This window comes from Canis lupus, chromosome 23, assembly GCF_011100685.1.
Source record: "Canis lupus familiaris isolate Mischka breed German Shepherd chromosome 23, alternate assembly UU_Cfam_GSD_1.0, whole genome shotgun sequence".
NCBI classification, from domain to species: domain Eukaryota; kingdom Metazoa; phylum Chordata; class Mammalia; order Carnivora; family Canidae; genus Canis; species Canis lupus.
The window spans coordinates 15,379,836-15,395,398 of record NC_049244.1 but is presented as its reverse complement, the minus strand read 5'-3'; the positions used below and the strand labels follow the sequence as shown (position 1 = coordinate 15,395,398).

Here is a 15,563-nt window from a genome sequence, read left to right as displayed (position 1 = left end):
ACTAGGAAGCTGGATTTGTACCAGGAACCTCTTATCTGAAAAGGCAACTCTAGGCTGGGGAGAACAGAGCTGGTTTGACGAAGTGGAGAGGCGCTCAATATTGGTCTGCCCACGCTTTGGGCATGCGTGAGCACTCACAGCAAAACACAGCTGGCATGTCTAATTTTAGCCTTGACTGCCTTGAAAAGGGACCCTTAAAGGAAATATATCTTCTCTGAAACCATTTGTATTATAATGTAATAGCTGATAGACATGTCAGCATATTACTTATTATTGGTGGGGAAAAACTCTGTCAAGTAATTGTGATTTTTTTTTTGTGATGATATCAGTAAAGTGATTAAAGCATCCCTGAATCAAAATAATCACAGATAGACAGTGAGAGAACCAGTGATTTTATTTATAAAGACGCCTGTAAACCTAACGGGATACCTCTTTTGATGCTTACAAAATGGATGTAAGGATAAGAATGATCATTTCGGCTTTGGTAAGTTGGTCATTGTGAGCTGATGATGCAGGGCTTGCTAATAGTAGTCCTGGCATAGACTCTCAAATTTCTTCAATACTTAGCATCCTCTGTGTCCTCCGAGAAGTAAAAGGTTAGTCTCTGAACCAGGTCTTGGATTCATCTGGCTTTCGTATGTTAACAGGTTTTGAAAGCATCCGGGACACACTTTTTCCATTTTAACCAGCAAGGGTCGTCCGTCTGCTTTTATTTTTGTCTTTCTCTTCCTTCCTCCCTTCGTCGTCTCTTCCCTCCCGTGGTCTTCTGTGTTTTGTTTAGCAGTGTGGCTTACCTTGCAACTTGGCAAGAAAAAAAAAAGGCAGCTCTTGTGTGGGGTAGATGGAGGGAAGGATAAGAAATAATCCACTGCCCGCATTTGAGTTCCCTGGGTTCAGTTCCAGCGGCAGCAGCTTTGCTGCAAAAATTGCTTTGCTATTCGAGATAGCCAGCAGAGGGAATCGGAACTTTGCTTGCAGCAGGGGTTGAAGCAGGCTTTTTTTTTTTTTTTTTTTTCTTGGAGGAAATACTGCAGCCTTCTGGACTGCGTACGCTGCTCCCTGGAGAGGCTCTCTCGGTTCCACCCACCGGCTGGAAGGAGAGGAAGTGAATGAAAGGACAGGACGAGCCCCGAACACCATGTCACTCTGGGAGGGAGACAGCAGCAACTAGGCTGTGCAAGGTTTTTTTTTTTTTTTTTTTTTTTTTTCTTTTCCCCTTTCTTTTTCTTTCTTTTTTTTTTTTCTGTTTCTTCTTCCTTTCTCTCTTCTTTCTTTCTTTCTTTCTTTCTTTCTTTCTTTCTTTCTTTCTTTCTTTCTTTCTTTCTTTTTCCTTTTTCTTTAAGGTGGGGAAAGAGACGAACAGGAGACAGGAAGCTGATCTGCAAGGATTCGGAGTTGTGCTAAAAGGACTTTGATTTTTTTTTTTTTTTCTTCTCTCTCTCTTTACAAACGCTGGCAATTGACATCACTACAGACAGCCTGGGTAGAGAACAAACTGCCTCATCCCAAGTGGACCCTGGCAGCTGGGGGAAGGAAGGCACGATCTGGGAAGGCTGTGTGTGTGTGTGTGTGTGTGTATGTGTGTGTGTGTTTTTGTTGTTGTTGTTGTTCTACCAATACCCTTCCTTTTTTCTTTTTTTCTTTCTTTTCTTTTTCTTTTCTTTTCTTCCTTCCTTCCTTCCTTTCTTTTCTTTCTTTCTTTTTTTTTTTTTTTTTTTTGGTGTGTTTCTTTTTTAAATTCCTGCCGTGTTGGAACTAGCGAGTGGTGGAAGACGAGGGATCTCTGAAGCCTCATCAGTCATCGGGACTGTCAGGAATAGTGGTTTAAGAGGACGCTCGGCCTGGGGCACTATACCCTGTCATCCAGTTCCCTGCCTCGGAGATAAAGATTCCAGCTACATGGGCAAACGCCTGGATCAGCCACAAATGTACCCCCAGTACACTTACTACTATCCTCACTATCTCCAAACCAAGGTATGGCTCGACTCACAGTCTGGCAAGCAGTGTGGTATCCTGCACTTGGGATGGGAAACAGGCATGTGAATTATTATTTACCTCCCCTTCCCCATCACCTCTTCCTGCTTCTTTGAAATTAGTAACATACCAATGGAGTTAATGAGGCAGAGGAGAATATGAGAAGAAAGCAAGCCCTGGGATTGTGGTTTTTCTCTTTTAGCAGAGATAATAGTTTCGCTCGTGTTCCTTTGTTGTTATTTGGCAACATAAAAATGTTCCTGATATCCGTAGTAAAGTGCTTTGCAGATGGACAGGGTTGTTAGAAAGGAGATTGTAACAGTGATTATCAGGAACAAGAATACAATTTCAGAGGCTTTTCTGGTGAGCTGTTCTTTGTTTGTGGCTCTAAAAGGGTTTTTCTCACTGGATAGGACGCACCAGGGTGGGGGCAACTCAAACTTTTAATCACTGAGTATAGAATGAAAGAAGGGTGTGGGAAGGTGTAGTACAACTAACTAAAGTCCCTTAGAGTTTGTTTGGGTGTGCTTTTGTTTTTGTTTATTTGCCTTAAATATTTTATTTTATATGGAGGGTGATCAAGACCTAGAGACTGAATTTTGGAGCTTTACAATAGATGTTCTTTACTTTTCAAAGCTCTGTTTTTCTGTGCTGCCATCAGGAGGCCTGGGTCTTGAAACGGGATGAAATATAACTGATGATAATTGGACATGAATTGGTTAAATACTTTAGTCTTTATGTGTGTGTGCAAATGATCATTACGGGGCCAGTGGAAAGCCCACGTAACTAAGCAGTGGGCAGTGCCAACCATGAACTTTATCCTGCAGTTCAGACATGAAAGACTCTCAGGTGTGAAATCACTGCTCCAATTTGTCAGTTAAATTGGACTTGATTGAGTTGGGGGGGGGGAGGGTGTCGGTAGAGTTACCGCTTCGAATGTATGGGTTATGTTTCTGTACAGATGATATTATTTTGTATCGCATTAGCCAGACTCCACTGTCGTCTTAATAAATAAATATGCCGAGAGTGAACAAGGCGTGCCTGAGTGATCTGTGCTGTCACCAGGACTCGTTGATGTGATTAGTGTTTGGTAATTCATGCTGTAGTTAGCTCTTATTTATTCTGTCTCCTCAAACAATGCCTATTTGTAAACCAGACGAGGCAGCAGACTTTCAGAATTCTATTAAAAATTGTTGCATTTTTTCTTTCTTTTTCAATCGCTCCATGACTCGCCCTGCCCCTGCAAGGTCGACTCACATTGCTTTTTGCCTTTGTGAGCATTTAGTTTGTGGGGCTGCTGCTTTAGTAGACCAGCCCTCCTGCTCCCGTGCCGTGAGTTTTAACTCTTTGGGGGATTGGGTGGAGAATGCTCTCTGCCTTCCTCAAGGAAATGGCAAAGCAAGGACAAGTTTAAAAGAGGAAATTTATAGTCATTCCTCATCCCCCCCCCCCAAAGAAATAAAAACAACAAACCCAAGGGTTCCATGAAAAATATCGGACATTCCATCCCTTTTACTCATTTGGCTAAATTTTTCCAAATGTTTCAAAATTCATGCTTTCTTTTTGGTTCTTGTTTTTGACTATGAAGTGTATTCAGAAAGGAAACTTTAGATAAAAATGAATGGAATAATTGCTTTCCTGCCTGAGATTTCTTTTAACTTATTGCTAGCAGGAAATAATGTCGTGCACATTATATTAAGGACAGGATGTTGGATGAGCTACACTGATGGGAAGTGTGTGTGTGTGTGTGTGTGTGTATGTGTGTGTGTGTGTGTGAGAGAAAGAGAGAGACCGGGAGAGGGAGAGAGAGAGATTGAGGTAAAGAGAGAAAGTGCAGTGGTGAGGGAAAAGAGGAGAGCCTGAAAAATATAGAGGGAATTTAAAAAAAATCTGTTTTGGGGTCCTGTGCAGTTTAGTGTTGTGTAGACAGGCAGCATCTGGATCTTGTTACTTTCAAGCTAGTCAAAGCCATCAACTTCTGGAACATTTTTAAAGAAGCTAGATCCATTAGGTGACCTAAGCTGATATTCGGGTAATCAGATCAGGGTGGTAGGGAATATAAGATCAGCTACTTTGGCTATCATGGTAGTTCATATTGATTATTATGTTGTAAAATTTCGACAGAGCTGTGAAGTTGTCGAATACTGTTACGGTGGCTCTGAAATGATAGACATTAATAACATTCCTGGAAGCTGAAGATGTGAAAACGTGCCCTGCTTTGAATCTTGGGCACACAGGGAATGAGAAAAAGGGTCAATCATACTTTAAAATGTGGGGACTTTCTGGCAGCATGAATACTATGTAAGAAAGTACTATCATGACCCAGTATAGCATGAAAACAACTGGGTTATTTCAGTGTTGTCTTTTTGCTCTTTTTATATTTTTATCTTAAAATATTACCTATAATAATTCTGAGGGGAATACATGCTGCTCATGTTTTTGGTAAGCCTTGGTGGAATTCACAAAATCTACAGTCCTAGCCTTGGCTTATAGTTATAATCTATTTTAAAAAGCAGAGCTATTTAAAATGATACTGATATATAAAGAATACTTATTATTGATAAAAATAGAGTTCTGTGGTTGACTATAAAAGTCATATTCTGGTGACATTATAACTTAAGCTGTCCTGTAAAACCAGGTGTTTTTTAACTAATCAACAAAAGCCATTTACTGACATTAGTTTGGGGTGAAAAATCTTTATGGGGTTCTTAAAGAACTCAAAGGTGTATTATTGCATTTATTCAGACAGTACAAAATACTGAACCTTTTCTTTCTACTTAAATGTGTGTGTTAGATACAGCTGTTCTTTTCTTATGATAAAACAAAATGAGAGTAGGATGTCTAAATAAATGGAAAGGTTTCCCTTTCCTCAAATGCAATTAAAGTTTTAGAAAAACTTGGGGCACTTCCCTGCTTTCTCTGCTCCTCTTATTTTCCCATTACATTAGAACTAATTCACTACCTTTGTTGCTTAAAAAGAAAAATAAATTAGAAATAAGTTACTTATGCTTCTCTCCCTTTGAATCATTTTCCAAATGCTTAAATATTATATTAGATAAATGTACATATAAGTAAAATGAAAACCCAATGACTAGTTGATAGCTATATTGTGGCAGTATTGTTCTAGTATGCATGCTTTCCAAGACCTTGCATTAAAAGCTGTCATTTGTCAATTTTCTTTTGGCCAATTTTTTCCCCTATTAAAAGAAGCAATTTAAAAAAGAAACATTGTTTGTGATTGAGCAGAAAAGAAGCAATCTTGATGACATGTTTTAATATTTACCTAAGTGCCATAGCCGGATTAAAAAAAATCTTCATCAAAACGAATTTGCTGTTTGAAGGCCACCCAGAATAATCAGCAAATTTTAGAGAAAGGGGACCAAAAAAAATAGCTCATTAGCTTAATGATAATATCCATAATCACGTTTGATTGAGTTGTAACCTAATATTTCTCAGTAATTTTGTTATAGCCCATTCAAAGCAAGCAACCTGTTGCTATTGCATTGTGAGACCCAGGGTGAATTGCAATCTGAATTTGAGTTATTTTGTGGAGGGTTTCTTGGAAAAGCAACTTAATCATAACTAGGAAGGCTAAAAAGAGTAAAACATGGTCACAGCCTGGTGAATTGATACTTTGTTGCTGAGAAAGATATTTCCCTCATGCATGGTATCTCGAAAACTTTAGTCATCTTCCCAAAAGTTTAAAATGCATCCAAATGCACACAGCAAGCTAGTCCTTCCTTCCATTTCCTTACCCTGACCAGGTCATGATGTTTCTACCGATCCAGGGCATGGTTTCTCCTCTGCTGCTTTTCCATCAGCCTACTGCTTTCCCTTCTTTGACAGCCCGCTTCCCCTGAAGATCTTGCAGAAAGGGTTTCAGCCTGTGGGACCCAACAGAGTTTTTCTGGCTGGTGGTACTCAGACTGTATTCAGAACCTGGTGTGAAGTTGGGGTCAGGTATAGGGAGTAATTCATCAACTGCACACTGACTTCAGGCTGAGTTTCCAACCATCTGCAGCCTGGACAGCTGCCCATCTCTCAAAGTCTAGCTAGAGCCCAACTGATTGTGCCATAGAGAGAGCAAACACTTGAAACACGAAGGACTAAGGAGTAGGGAAAGGAAGAGAGAGGCTCCTATAGGGCAAGGGATATTCTCAAAGATGTGAATGTACAGATCCTTCAAAAGCAAAACAGAACAACCTCTTAACATACTTCTTGCACATGAAAATGTAGAAAATCTTGCAGAGGGAGGGAAAGAGTTTAGAATTTCCTTAGTACTTCCTGCCTCAGATTTGCATTGATAGCCGGAGTTGGTAACTTGCCAGTTTTAAAACAGCCTTGAAAACTCCCAAGTTCTGTTTTCCTTTGAAAGGCTGAAACATACAAAACTGGTTTTCTAAAATTCGTCCAGCAATAGAACTTTGAGGTACAACTCCAAATATTTCTTTCGCTTCAGGGGGTAATACGATACCATGAAACTATGATAAATCTTGTTTGTCTCATTTTAGAATGTATACAATTTTAATTGGTTTTGAATAAGAGAAAAATAGTAACAAGGGGCCACTCTCCCTTTCTAGTTGTCCTGTTTTCTTTACTCCCCCCCAATATTAAATTATCTTTGGAATTGTCTTTTCTATAATGCAGTCATTGTTTTCACAGTACTAAGTTTAGTGCCTAGCTAAAAGGAGGAGATATGTAAAAAGTTCATGTTGTTGTCTTTCTCTCCAGAATCATTCTTAAATCAAAGAAACCTCACGTAAATTTGTTCTAACAGTATCTTCCTAACAGTTTCCTTTCGCTTTCTCTCAGTTTGGGAAAAGAACAATAGAATTATAAATCAAAATTATTTCTCTGAAGTAATTAAATCTGTTAGAGGGTTGGAGGTAGGGGTGATTTGCAGGGAGGGAGGCAAAAGAAGAGAAGTAGGATGTAAGTTCATTTCAGGTCTTTCTGGCTCCAGGAATTCTGGAAAGCTTCATTTTTGCACTAATATGATTTTACACAATCCTTTTTGACATTATCAGTCTTTTTGGCAGAGAGAGGGCTCAGTCACAATTATGTCCATGCCAAATTCTAAGAAAACCAGTCTTTTCCTTTAAAAGAAAATCTTTTTAGTGTCGGACTTCTTATTCGGAGTAAATGGTTGATGTTTATCCAAAATTGGCTTCGAGTACTACATTAAAATTGTGTTTTGTAACAGTCTCATAAGCCACAGCTGTATGTGATTAAATAGTGTAATATCAAAAGCATGTGAGAATAGGCTTTTTTATGCTATAGCTGTTGCACAGCAAGAGAGCAGATGGAACTAGAGGGAGAGCCAGGGCAACAGTGTATTTATGTGTTGTAATACCTGTGTTGAGGATACACATTGCTATTTTTTGCAGTAGTGGGAAAATGCTGAACTATCTTGGATGTCATTGAAAAATACACTTTTTGAAAATGGACATGGACCTATCATACCAATTTTTATTTTAAACAGAGAGTTACTTTTTAATTAGAAAACACATATTTACCAAAGGGTCCGAAACCATTGCAAGTGGAAAGATCATAATGATTTTCCATGCAGCACACATTCAAATAACAAAAGTGAATTTCTCATTTCTGTTTTGAAATCATAACTTTTTTGCTTTTTTAAAAAAATTAAAATGTTTTTGCTACTTTAATCTGTGAAACTATTGTAAGAAAATCATGAGGCCATTTATTCCTAAAAAAGAGTGATAGGTAATGAAGAGAACAAAATAGTCTGTGGTATGATTCTTTTTTCAGATTTTTGAAAATATAGTATTTGGTTTTGTATGCCTATTGCTCCTTTGTGGCCACTGTTAAGAAGTATATACTTGTACAAAGGGACATACTTTTGGGTCTATCTCTTTAGCAGGATATCATAATAAAGAGATTTGTTTTTCATGGGATGGTTAAACTATAAAATTTTTGAAAGAAAATATTCATGAAACCTGTCATCTTTAGTTTTCTTGAGCTTGTGAATCTATAGGATACTAATAAGAGATTTATTAGTAAGTCATTGTTTTCAGGGCCTTGAAAAAGCCTATAGAAGTAGCTGTTGGTTTTCAAATTTCAGACATTAAAAAGCAATTTGGAAAAGGAAAAAAAAGAGGGGGTTGACAGAGGTAAGTTGGATTCTGTTTGTTTTGTTTTTCATGTTGATATAAGCAGCAAATTTGTTCACATTTAAATTTTTTTCATGTAGATTTACTGGTCAGGAAGTATATACCATGTGGAATCAGTAACTGGATATAGCTTTGGAATTCAGAACATTGACATCTAATGGATAACAAATTTCAAGAGTATGGATAATAAATGCTGAGACATGGATTCTGGTTTTGTTTTATTGTTGTGTTGTTTTATTATTATTCTCTGATTTGTGTGTCAATGGATTGGTTTCTAGGTCAGATTCTCTAAGATCTCTTCCAGGCTTAGCATTTGTGACTCGCACTTTGAGATAAATGAGCCTGCTTTGATGTATTCGTGGTACTGGGAGATGACCTTGGTTTTGTGCCGTGGATGAGTTTTGTTCAGGTCCCCATCCTTTCTCCAGAGCAGATCAAATACTGCTTTGCCAACTCTGGTGATTTGATGAATTTAACTGTCTGCTTCCTTTGCCAATCTAAACCCAGTGTACCAAGAGAAACACATCCATCACCTGGGAGTGGGTGGAGAGCAGCTCCCAGGGGTGGGACAGAATGACAGGCATCATTTAATCATGGTCATTGCCAGCTTTGTTATTGTGGTTAAAGTTTTCTCCTTTGGGTAAAATTAGAGCTTATCCAAAGATGGTGACAGTGTGATGCTTTACTTTTCTTCATTTAACTTCCTCTCTGCAGGTGGTTTCAGAACTGAATGGGTAGGCATATGTTTGGTCTAACCAGTGGGGTGATGAAGGCAGAAGGATTGCCTCATTAAGGCCCTGACAACCCTAGTTTTGTGAATGAAACTAGGAGCTAGTGCCAATATGGAAATGATAATTGATAGATGAAATACTATTTTGACTGGAGGTTACAAATCCTTAAAATCCCTGAATTGCTGAATAGTAGCCTTTAAAACATGAGAAAAGAATACTATAGTAACTGTACTATATGGAGTAATAGGAGGAAGAGAATTACTTCTCCAGGACACATAAGCACAACCCTTATCTTTCTCTCTTTTTCTCACTAAGTACCCTTCTTATTCCCCCAAAAGCTTCTATTAGCCAAATTAATGAAAGTAAATAGAGGGACACTTGGGTGGCTCAGCAGTTGAGCGTCTGCCTTCAGCTCAGGGCATTACTCCAGGATAATGGATCCAGTCCCACATCAGGCTCCCTGCACAAAGTCTGCTTCTCTCTCTGCCTATGTCTCTGCCTCTCTCTCTGTGTCTCTCATGAATAAATAAATAAAATATATTTTTTAAAGAAAGTAAATAGAACCTTGAATTTTGTTTTTATGAATGATAGCCAGATAGAAAAACTAGACCTGACTACATACACAGTTAAGGCAACCCTGATAATGTCCTGTCTTATTGTGTGGAAAATAAGAGACAATGGAAGAAAAATAAATCTTGCTATATTCTAAGTATTGGTACTAATTATTTTAGGTACTGATTTTTACTTTGTTTCAGAGTTAGCTTTCCTACCATTACATTGTAGGATTAAGAAATTGGTATACATCACACTTCATATGCTAGAATCTTGGGCTATTTCATTCTTAACTAATGGTTTTCAAGCTGAATATGAATCATGCATAGAATTTAAGGAGAGTTTTTGAGAAGTCTTCCTATTTTTATCTCGTGTACTGCTGTCTATTTATCTTAGTCACATTGCTGATTGATGACGATTTAATGAAAACGAAAATGGAAAACAGAATGCTAACTATCTGGGTTTCTGGAACCGGTTAAGATACCTTAAAAGCTTTCCTTACATATGTGAGTCATATTTGAAGCTATTATCGATGTCTGTAAACTCTCATATTGCCCCTTTTAAAAGTTATCACTCACACAAATTGGGTGGTGGCACCCTGACTATAGCTCATGTTGAGGTAACTTAGCATTCAAGCAAATATACTTTTAAGCTCCTAGCTAGTTTCGAGTGGATGAAGTATTTGAAGGAGTGTGTACAAAGCTTGGAATAAAATTTCAGAGATTGTTTTCTAGTGTATCATACAAAAAACCCATCTGACATACTTACAATGTTTCATTTCTTCACCTCTTCTCAAAAGATGAGAAAAACTTTTTTTTATTTTTGACTTGGTGCTCGTCCCTGGAAGGGTTGTGACAGCTCCCGAATTACCCTTGGTCTTGGCTTTCGGCCCCTAGGCCTCTTGTCCATAGTTGTGCATACCAATTCAAACTGAACCATTTGAAATAAGGATGTTGTGTTTCAGTATAAGGCAGGGAATTCTGAGAAAGCATAAAATTTTGATGTCCTTTTTAAAAGTTATTCCAAAAAATTAACCACTGCGTTTAAACATTATTATTATTAGGACAACTAGACTTTGTGTTAACAATGGCAGATTTTCCCTTCCTGGCTTGTTCTTGTTCTTGTGTTTAACTTTGTTAATAAGCTGGAAAAAGATAAGGAAAAAAAATCAGAAGAGATAGGTCAATGAACATGGAAGAATTTCTCTACAAGTTTAGTGACTTCTTTTAGCAATGGGAGTAGTGATGGGTCATTTTAGAACCTTCATATTTTTGTCTTAATAGCTCCCATCCCACAAACTAACAAAGATATTAATATGCATTCATCTTGCACATCGAATTAGAATTTTTTCATGCAACAAAATATCTAAAGAGCTTTTATAATTTTGCTGCCAAAACTCTTTGAGTGCAAGTAAATTCATTTATCTGTGCCTGTGAATTTTGGGCCATCATCTTGCATATGAGGATGTTCTTGCAATGTGAAAAAAAATCTAATGCACAGAATTTCTTGAGGTACAAAGATTATCAAGGGACTAAATAGAATGATGAGTAAAGTTGACAGTGAGTTGTTTTGTTGATATGCAAACAAATGTTTATCACTTTTAGTTTCACTGTTTTCTCTTTGTTTTTGAGGCAGTGCATTTTTTTCATCTTGTCAGTGTTTTTGTGGGTTCCTAAAATGGTCAGAAAGCTTGAAAAGCTGGCCATATCTCTACCTATTGTGGCTTTTTGGCATTTAAGATATCTCTGTATTTTAGAAATCCCAAATTTCCGGGGCGGGACACATGGTGGAACAGCACAGCGTTTCGGAAAATGTCATTAACATTCTTTGGCTAAAATATGTCAAAAGCAGACACATTGGATTGACCTTTGGCAGCAAGAGCAACTGAGAGATCCAGATCTGGGTGCCAGGCTCACAGAATTTTTTCATTGTGCAATTGGTGGAATTGTTTACCAATTGGAAATAAAAAAAAAAAAAAAAAAAGAACTCGAATGTAACAGGTGTTTCCCTGGACTTCCAGCTTAGGGGTAGAGACAGGAGGCAAGTCAATGGCATGATATGTACTTTATGGCATAATCTTTCTAAATTCTTCTGTTTATAAATTGGGTCATGGATTTGTTGCATGTATTAAAACTGCCACCTCCTTGTGTTCCTCAGTGTCCATGGTTATTTACCCAGAATCACTTCTCTTGAATACATGTGTCTCTTAAAGAATACATGTAACTATAAGTATGCACACTCCAACCAGACCTACCATTACTTGCAGAAGTGTGGGGCACCCTGAAGATATTGTTTCTCCAGTCCTGAGCCTCATGTGAGGGCTTCCTTCATACTCATTCTTGTCCCAGTGATACAAGACAGTCAGGATCCCAGGCTCACGGCATGATCATTTTCTCCCAACTTAATCTTAAAAAGGAGGTGTTTTTGTTTTTGTTTTCTTTCTCTATATTCACCCATACACTTGTACCTAAAAATCCACTCGCTTCCCCAGTCTTCCAGGGAGAAGTCTCATAATCACCCAATGTTTTGATTCTCTACCTAATTACTCAATTTTTCTTCCCAGCTCTCTAGCCAGATCTCACTGAATTTCATCAGCAAATTCAATGAATCAGTTTTGATTTATCTCTCTCACACATAACACACTCACACACTTCTGGAAACTTTAAGGATTATTTCAGTGGTTCTGATTTTCTCTGAGTCTAAATGACCAAGGGGAATTTGAAGGGGAAAAGGGAAATATAACTTCGTTCTAAAGGTTGGTGTGTTTGATTGTAGTATTGCTTGTGGGAGGGAGGAGGAGCGGGAGGGAGGGAGGGAGGGAGGGGGAGGAGGGAGGGGGAGGGGGGGAGGGAGGAGGAAGGGAGGGAGGAGGGAGGGAGGGGGGGAGGGAGGGGGGAGGGAGGGAGGGAGGGGGATGGAGGAGGAGGAGGAGGGGAGGAGGAGGAGGAGGAGGAGGAGGAGGAGGAGGCGGATGGAGGAGGAGAAGAGGAAGGAAGGAAGGAAGAGGAAGGAAGGAAGGCAAGACAGCAAGAAACGAAAGAAGGAAGAAGGAGATCTTGTTGTTCTTCTTTGCTTCTTCTTTCTTTCTTCTTTCTTTCTTCTCTTCTTTTTTTTTCTTCGTTTCTTTCTTTCTTTCTTTCTTTCTTTCTTTCTTTCTTTCTTTCTTTCTTTCTCATGTTGATAGCAAAAAAAGACAAGCCTCACTAAAATAGGATAACTGATAATTTCCCTTTCTTTTAAAAACATAGTATCTTCCCATGACCCAAGATATACTGATATTATACAAGTTTAGGTATCTATTCTCTTTTCCCTGTTTTTGATAACATTTTTTAGAAATTTTGATCAATTGACTCTAATTATTTTTCTCAAATAATATAATAATATTTATACAGCAGAAATTCTAATGATCTTCAAAGCTTTTAGTGATGAGACTGTCAATAGCATGGTAGAAAAAAATGGCAGTTCTACAATTTTAATTTAAGAGGTGACTTATGAGAAGTACCAAGAAAGGTAAAACAAAGAGAAGAAGAAACAGAAAATATAAAGGCCAGCATCTTATTCCACTTTTCAAATTTCTGGAACCTGGCTGTTTGTTTTCCTTTACAAAGGCAAACAATAAGGGCTACGTGGCAAAGGAAATATAATTTGCAAATTGAAGAACTGTCTTTGGGGAAAATTTTAATGTGAATATAGAACTTTGTATGGAGGAGTCATATAGTTGAGGCTTTTGGTATCTTGTGGGGAAAAAAATCAATGCTTGTGAAGACAAACTTAGTGCTTTGTTGGAGTTTTTCATACGTTGAGGCACTTGGTAACCTCCATCCAGCACGTGCTTTATTTGTTCTGACTTCCTATCAGTAGTTCTCAGAGAGAATCTGGATAAATGCTTTCTTGATGCTTTTGATTGGAAAGAGGAGTGGTTTTCAGAAAGTCTCTGGAATCAAATTTTAACACGTATTTTGGAATTTCTCTATGTAAAATATTCATATAAAATCCATACATGCTTAAAAATATAATAATGAGTGAAGCTATGTTGTTCAGGGGAGAAAGGATCTGGCTTTGAGAGGGCAATATCACAGCATAAATGATAAAACCGGCAAAACTATATTGGCGTGAGGGTCGAGCAAATGCAAAGTGCTCACCATAGAGCCATACTGTTCGCAGGCCATCCGGCGTGATGAAAGGATCCATGGAGTAGCTGAACTGAGGATGTGTGTGCAAATGCATCTCAGTGCTCCGGACTCCTGGCACATGTGTGTGTTAGAGGGTGTGTCCTGGTGAACAGAGAGTCTGGATTTCAACATGGTCATTGAAGAATGTGTGTTAATAGAGGCCCAAGGTTAGCTATTATTCTTAGTCATGGTCCCTCGTTCCTGCCATGTTCATTTTCCTCATTTCCCCATCTTCATTCCATTTTGGATGGCTGTCCGAAGTGCCTGCATCTCCCTGCCTTACCCACATCACTCTTCCTGGGGGAACAAATTCTTTTCTTTCTATACCACAGCTTCTACTCCATTTGCTCTTTCCTGCTTACCTGCCTGCTTTTCTCCTCAAGTTTTCAGCTATGGATTTGCATTACTTTGCCTGCTTGCTTTTATTATTCTTTAAAAGATTTTATTTATTTATTTATTTATTTATTTATTTATTTATTTATTTATTTATGAGAGACACACAGAGAGAGGCAGAGACATAGGCAGAGGGAGAAGCAAGCTCCCTGCAGGGAGCCTGATGGGGGACTCCATCCCAGGACCCTGGGATCTAGGATCATGCCCTGAACCAAGAAGGCAGGCACCCAACCTCTGAGCCACCCATGTGCCCCTGCCTCCTTGCTTTTAGTTCCTAAACTTCTGTATCCTCCTTCTTATTCTCTTAATTTCCAGCCCCCTCTTACCTTTGTAGTTATAATCCTGCTCCCCTACTTCTTTCTAAAGTAGAGTAGGATTGGATTTTAACTTTCTTCCTTTTGTGCTTTGTCACATAAATTTATTTTTGGCTTTTTGAACATACTTTTATTCCTCAGGATCATATTTGTGTCAGAGTTGGTCAGTGAACCCCTTGTGGTCTAGGACCATGAGATCTTCATCTATGAGTGTCCTGCAGTATCCAATTGAGTGCCTGATGCAGACTGAGTGCGTAATGAAAGGTTTTCAGAATGTATTAATTTGTGCCGTTCAGTGTCTTGCACATTTAAGCATTGCTGAAAGCAGTGATTTTTAAGTTTTATATATTATTTTTTTAATCAATTAATTAATTAATTTTGGAAAGCAGTGATTTTTCAAACCAGACTTGCTTAACGTCATCTTTATCTCTATGGTGCTTTATGTCAAAGGACATCTTGTATACCAGAAGTAAGTCTTGTTAAAGTACTTTTCTTTATATATACAGGTTGAGACAATCTCTCCATCTCACCTTTCCTCCCTAAAACATGTGGGCCAAGGTACCCTAGGACTATTGGCTGCTGTTGGTTTATGTCACTAGCTAATGGAACACACTATGATAGCAGAGGTGAACTAAGTCAGAAACTGTAATTGAAAAAGAAAAGAAGAAAAAAAGGAAAGGAGTGGGGAAAGGCAAGAAAAAAAAAAAAAAAAAAAAAGGCAAAGCAAAGCAAAACTGCCACAGCATTGCATTCCAAGATGCTGGCAAGAGCATCAGAACATATGCCAACTCAGGGAGGGGCAGAGTGGATTTCAAAGACATCTAAGTAGCCAGTATTTGGAACTTGGGGATGAGAGTAAGCAAGTAGGTCAGGACTAAATGGTAGTGATGGTGGTTTGGAGGGAATGACAGAGGCCATTCCTGAGCAATTGCCAAAAATATCAGCTTGTATATGTGGCTTCCTTTCTTGGGTTGGCAGATTATTGGACATATCAGGAGTTGAACTTAGCTAAGGAGCTGGGAGACAGGTTGAGCATTAGGCCCATCCCTTTGTCTGCTTTGCTCTCCAGCGGTTCTTGAGTCTATTACCTGTATATTATCTACCCATGCCACATAATGGTCTACAACAATACTGACATGGATTTTTTTAACTCAAAAACTTGGAAAGACCACTTTGAATGTGAGGCAAGAATGATGAGATTCCTATTTTGAAAAGAGAAGTCTATATACCTTCCCTATACAATTAACTAAGCAGGTATAAACACACATCTAAAGTAATGACAGATGATACAAGATA

The 15,563-nt window shown here is 38.4% G+C and overlaps 1 protein-coding gene across 19 annotated transcripts in view; it reads left to right on the top strand.

The window, feature by feature from the left end:
* Positions 1-15,563, top strand: part of RBMS3 (RNA binding motif single stranded interacting protein 3) — a 1,328,331-nt gene that overhangs the window by 638,714 nt on the left and 674,054 nt on the right. For 2 of the 19 annotated variants that reach the window (XM_038570647.1, XM_038570646.1), the window contains exon 1: positions 1,272-1,974. The exons of 15 other annotated variants lie outside the window; for them this stretch is intronic. In XM_038570647.1, the coding sequence (XP_038426575.1) occupies positions 1,900-1,974 (75 nt within the window). In that variant the 5' untranslated portion in view covers positions 1,272-1,899. Of the gene's footprint in view, positions 1-1,271; positions 1,975-15,563 lie in introns of those variants that run through there. 2 more of the 19 variants (XM_038570645.1, XM_038570644.1) reach the window with 1 other exon arrangement.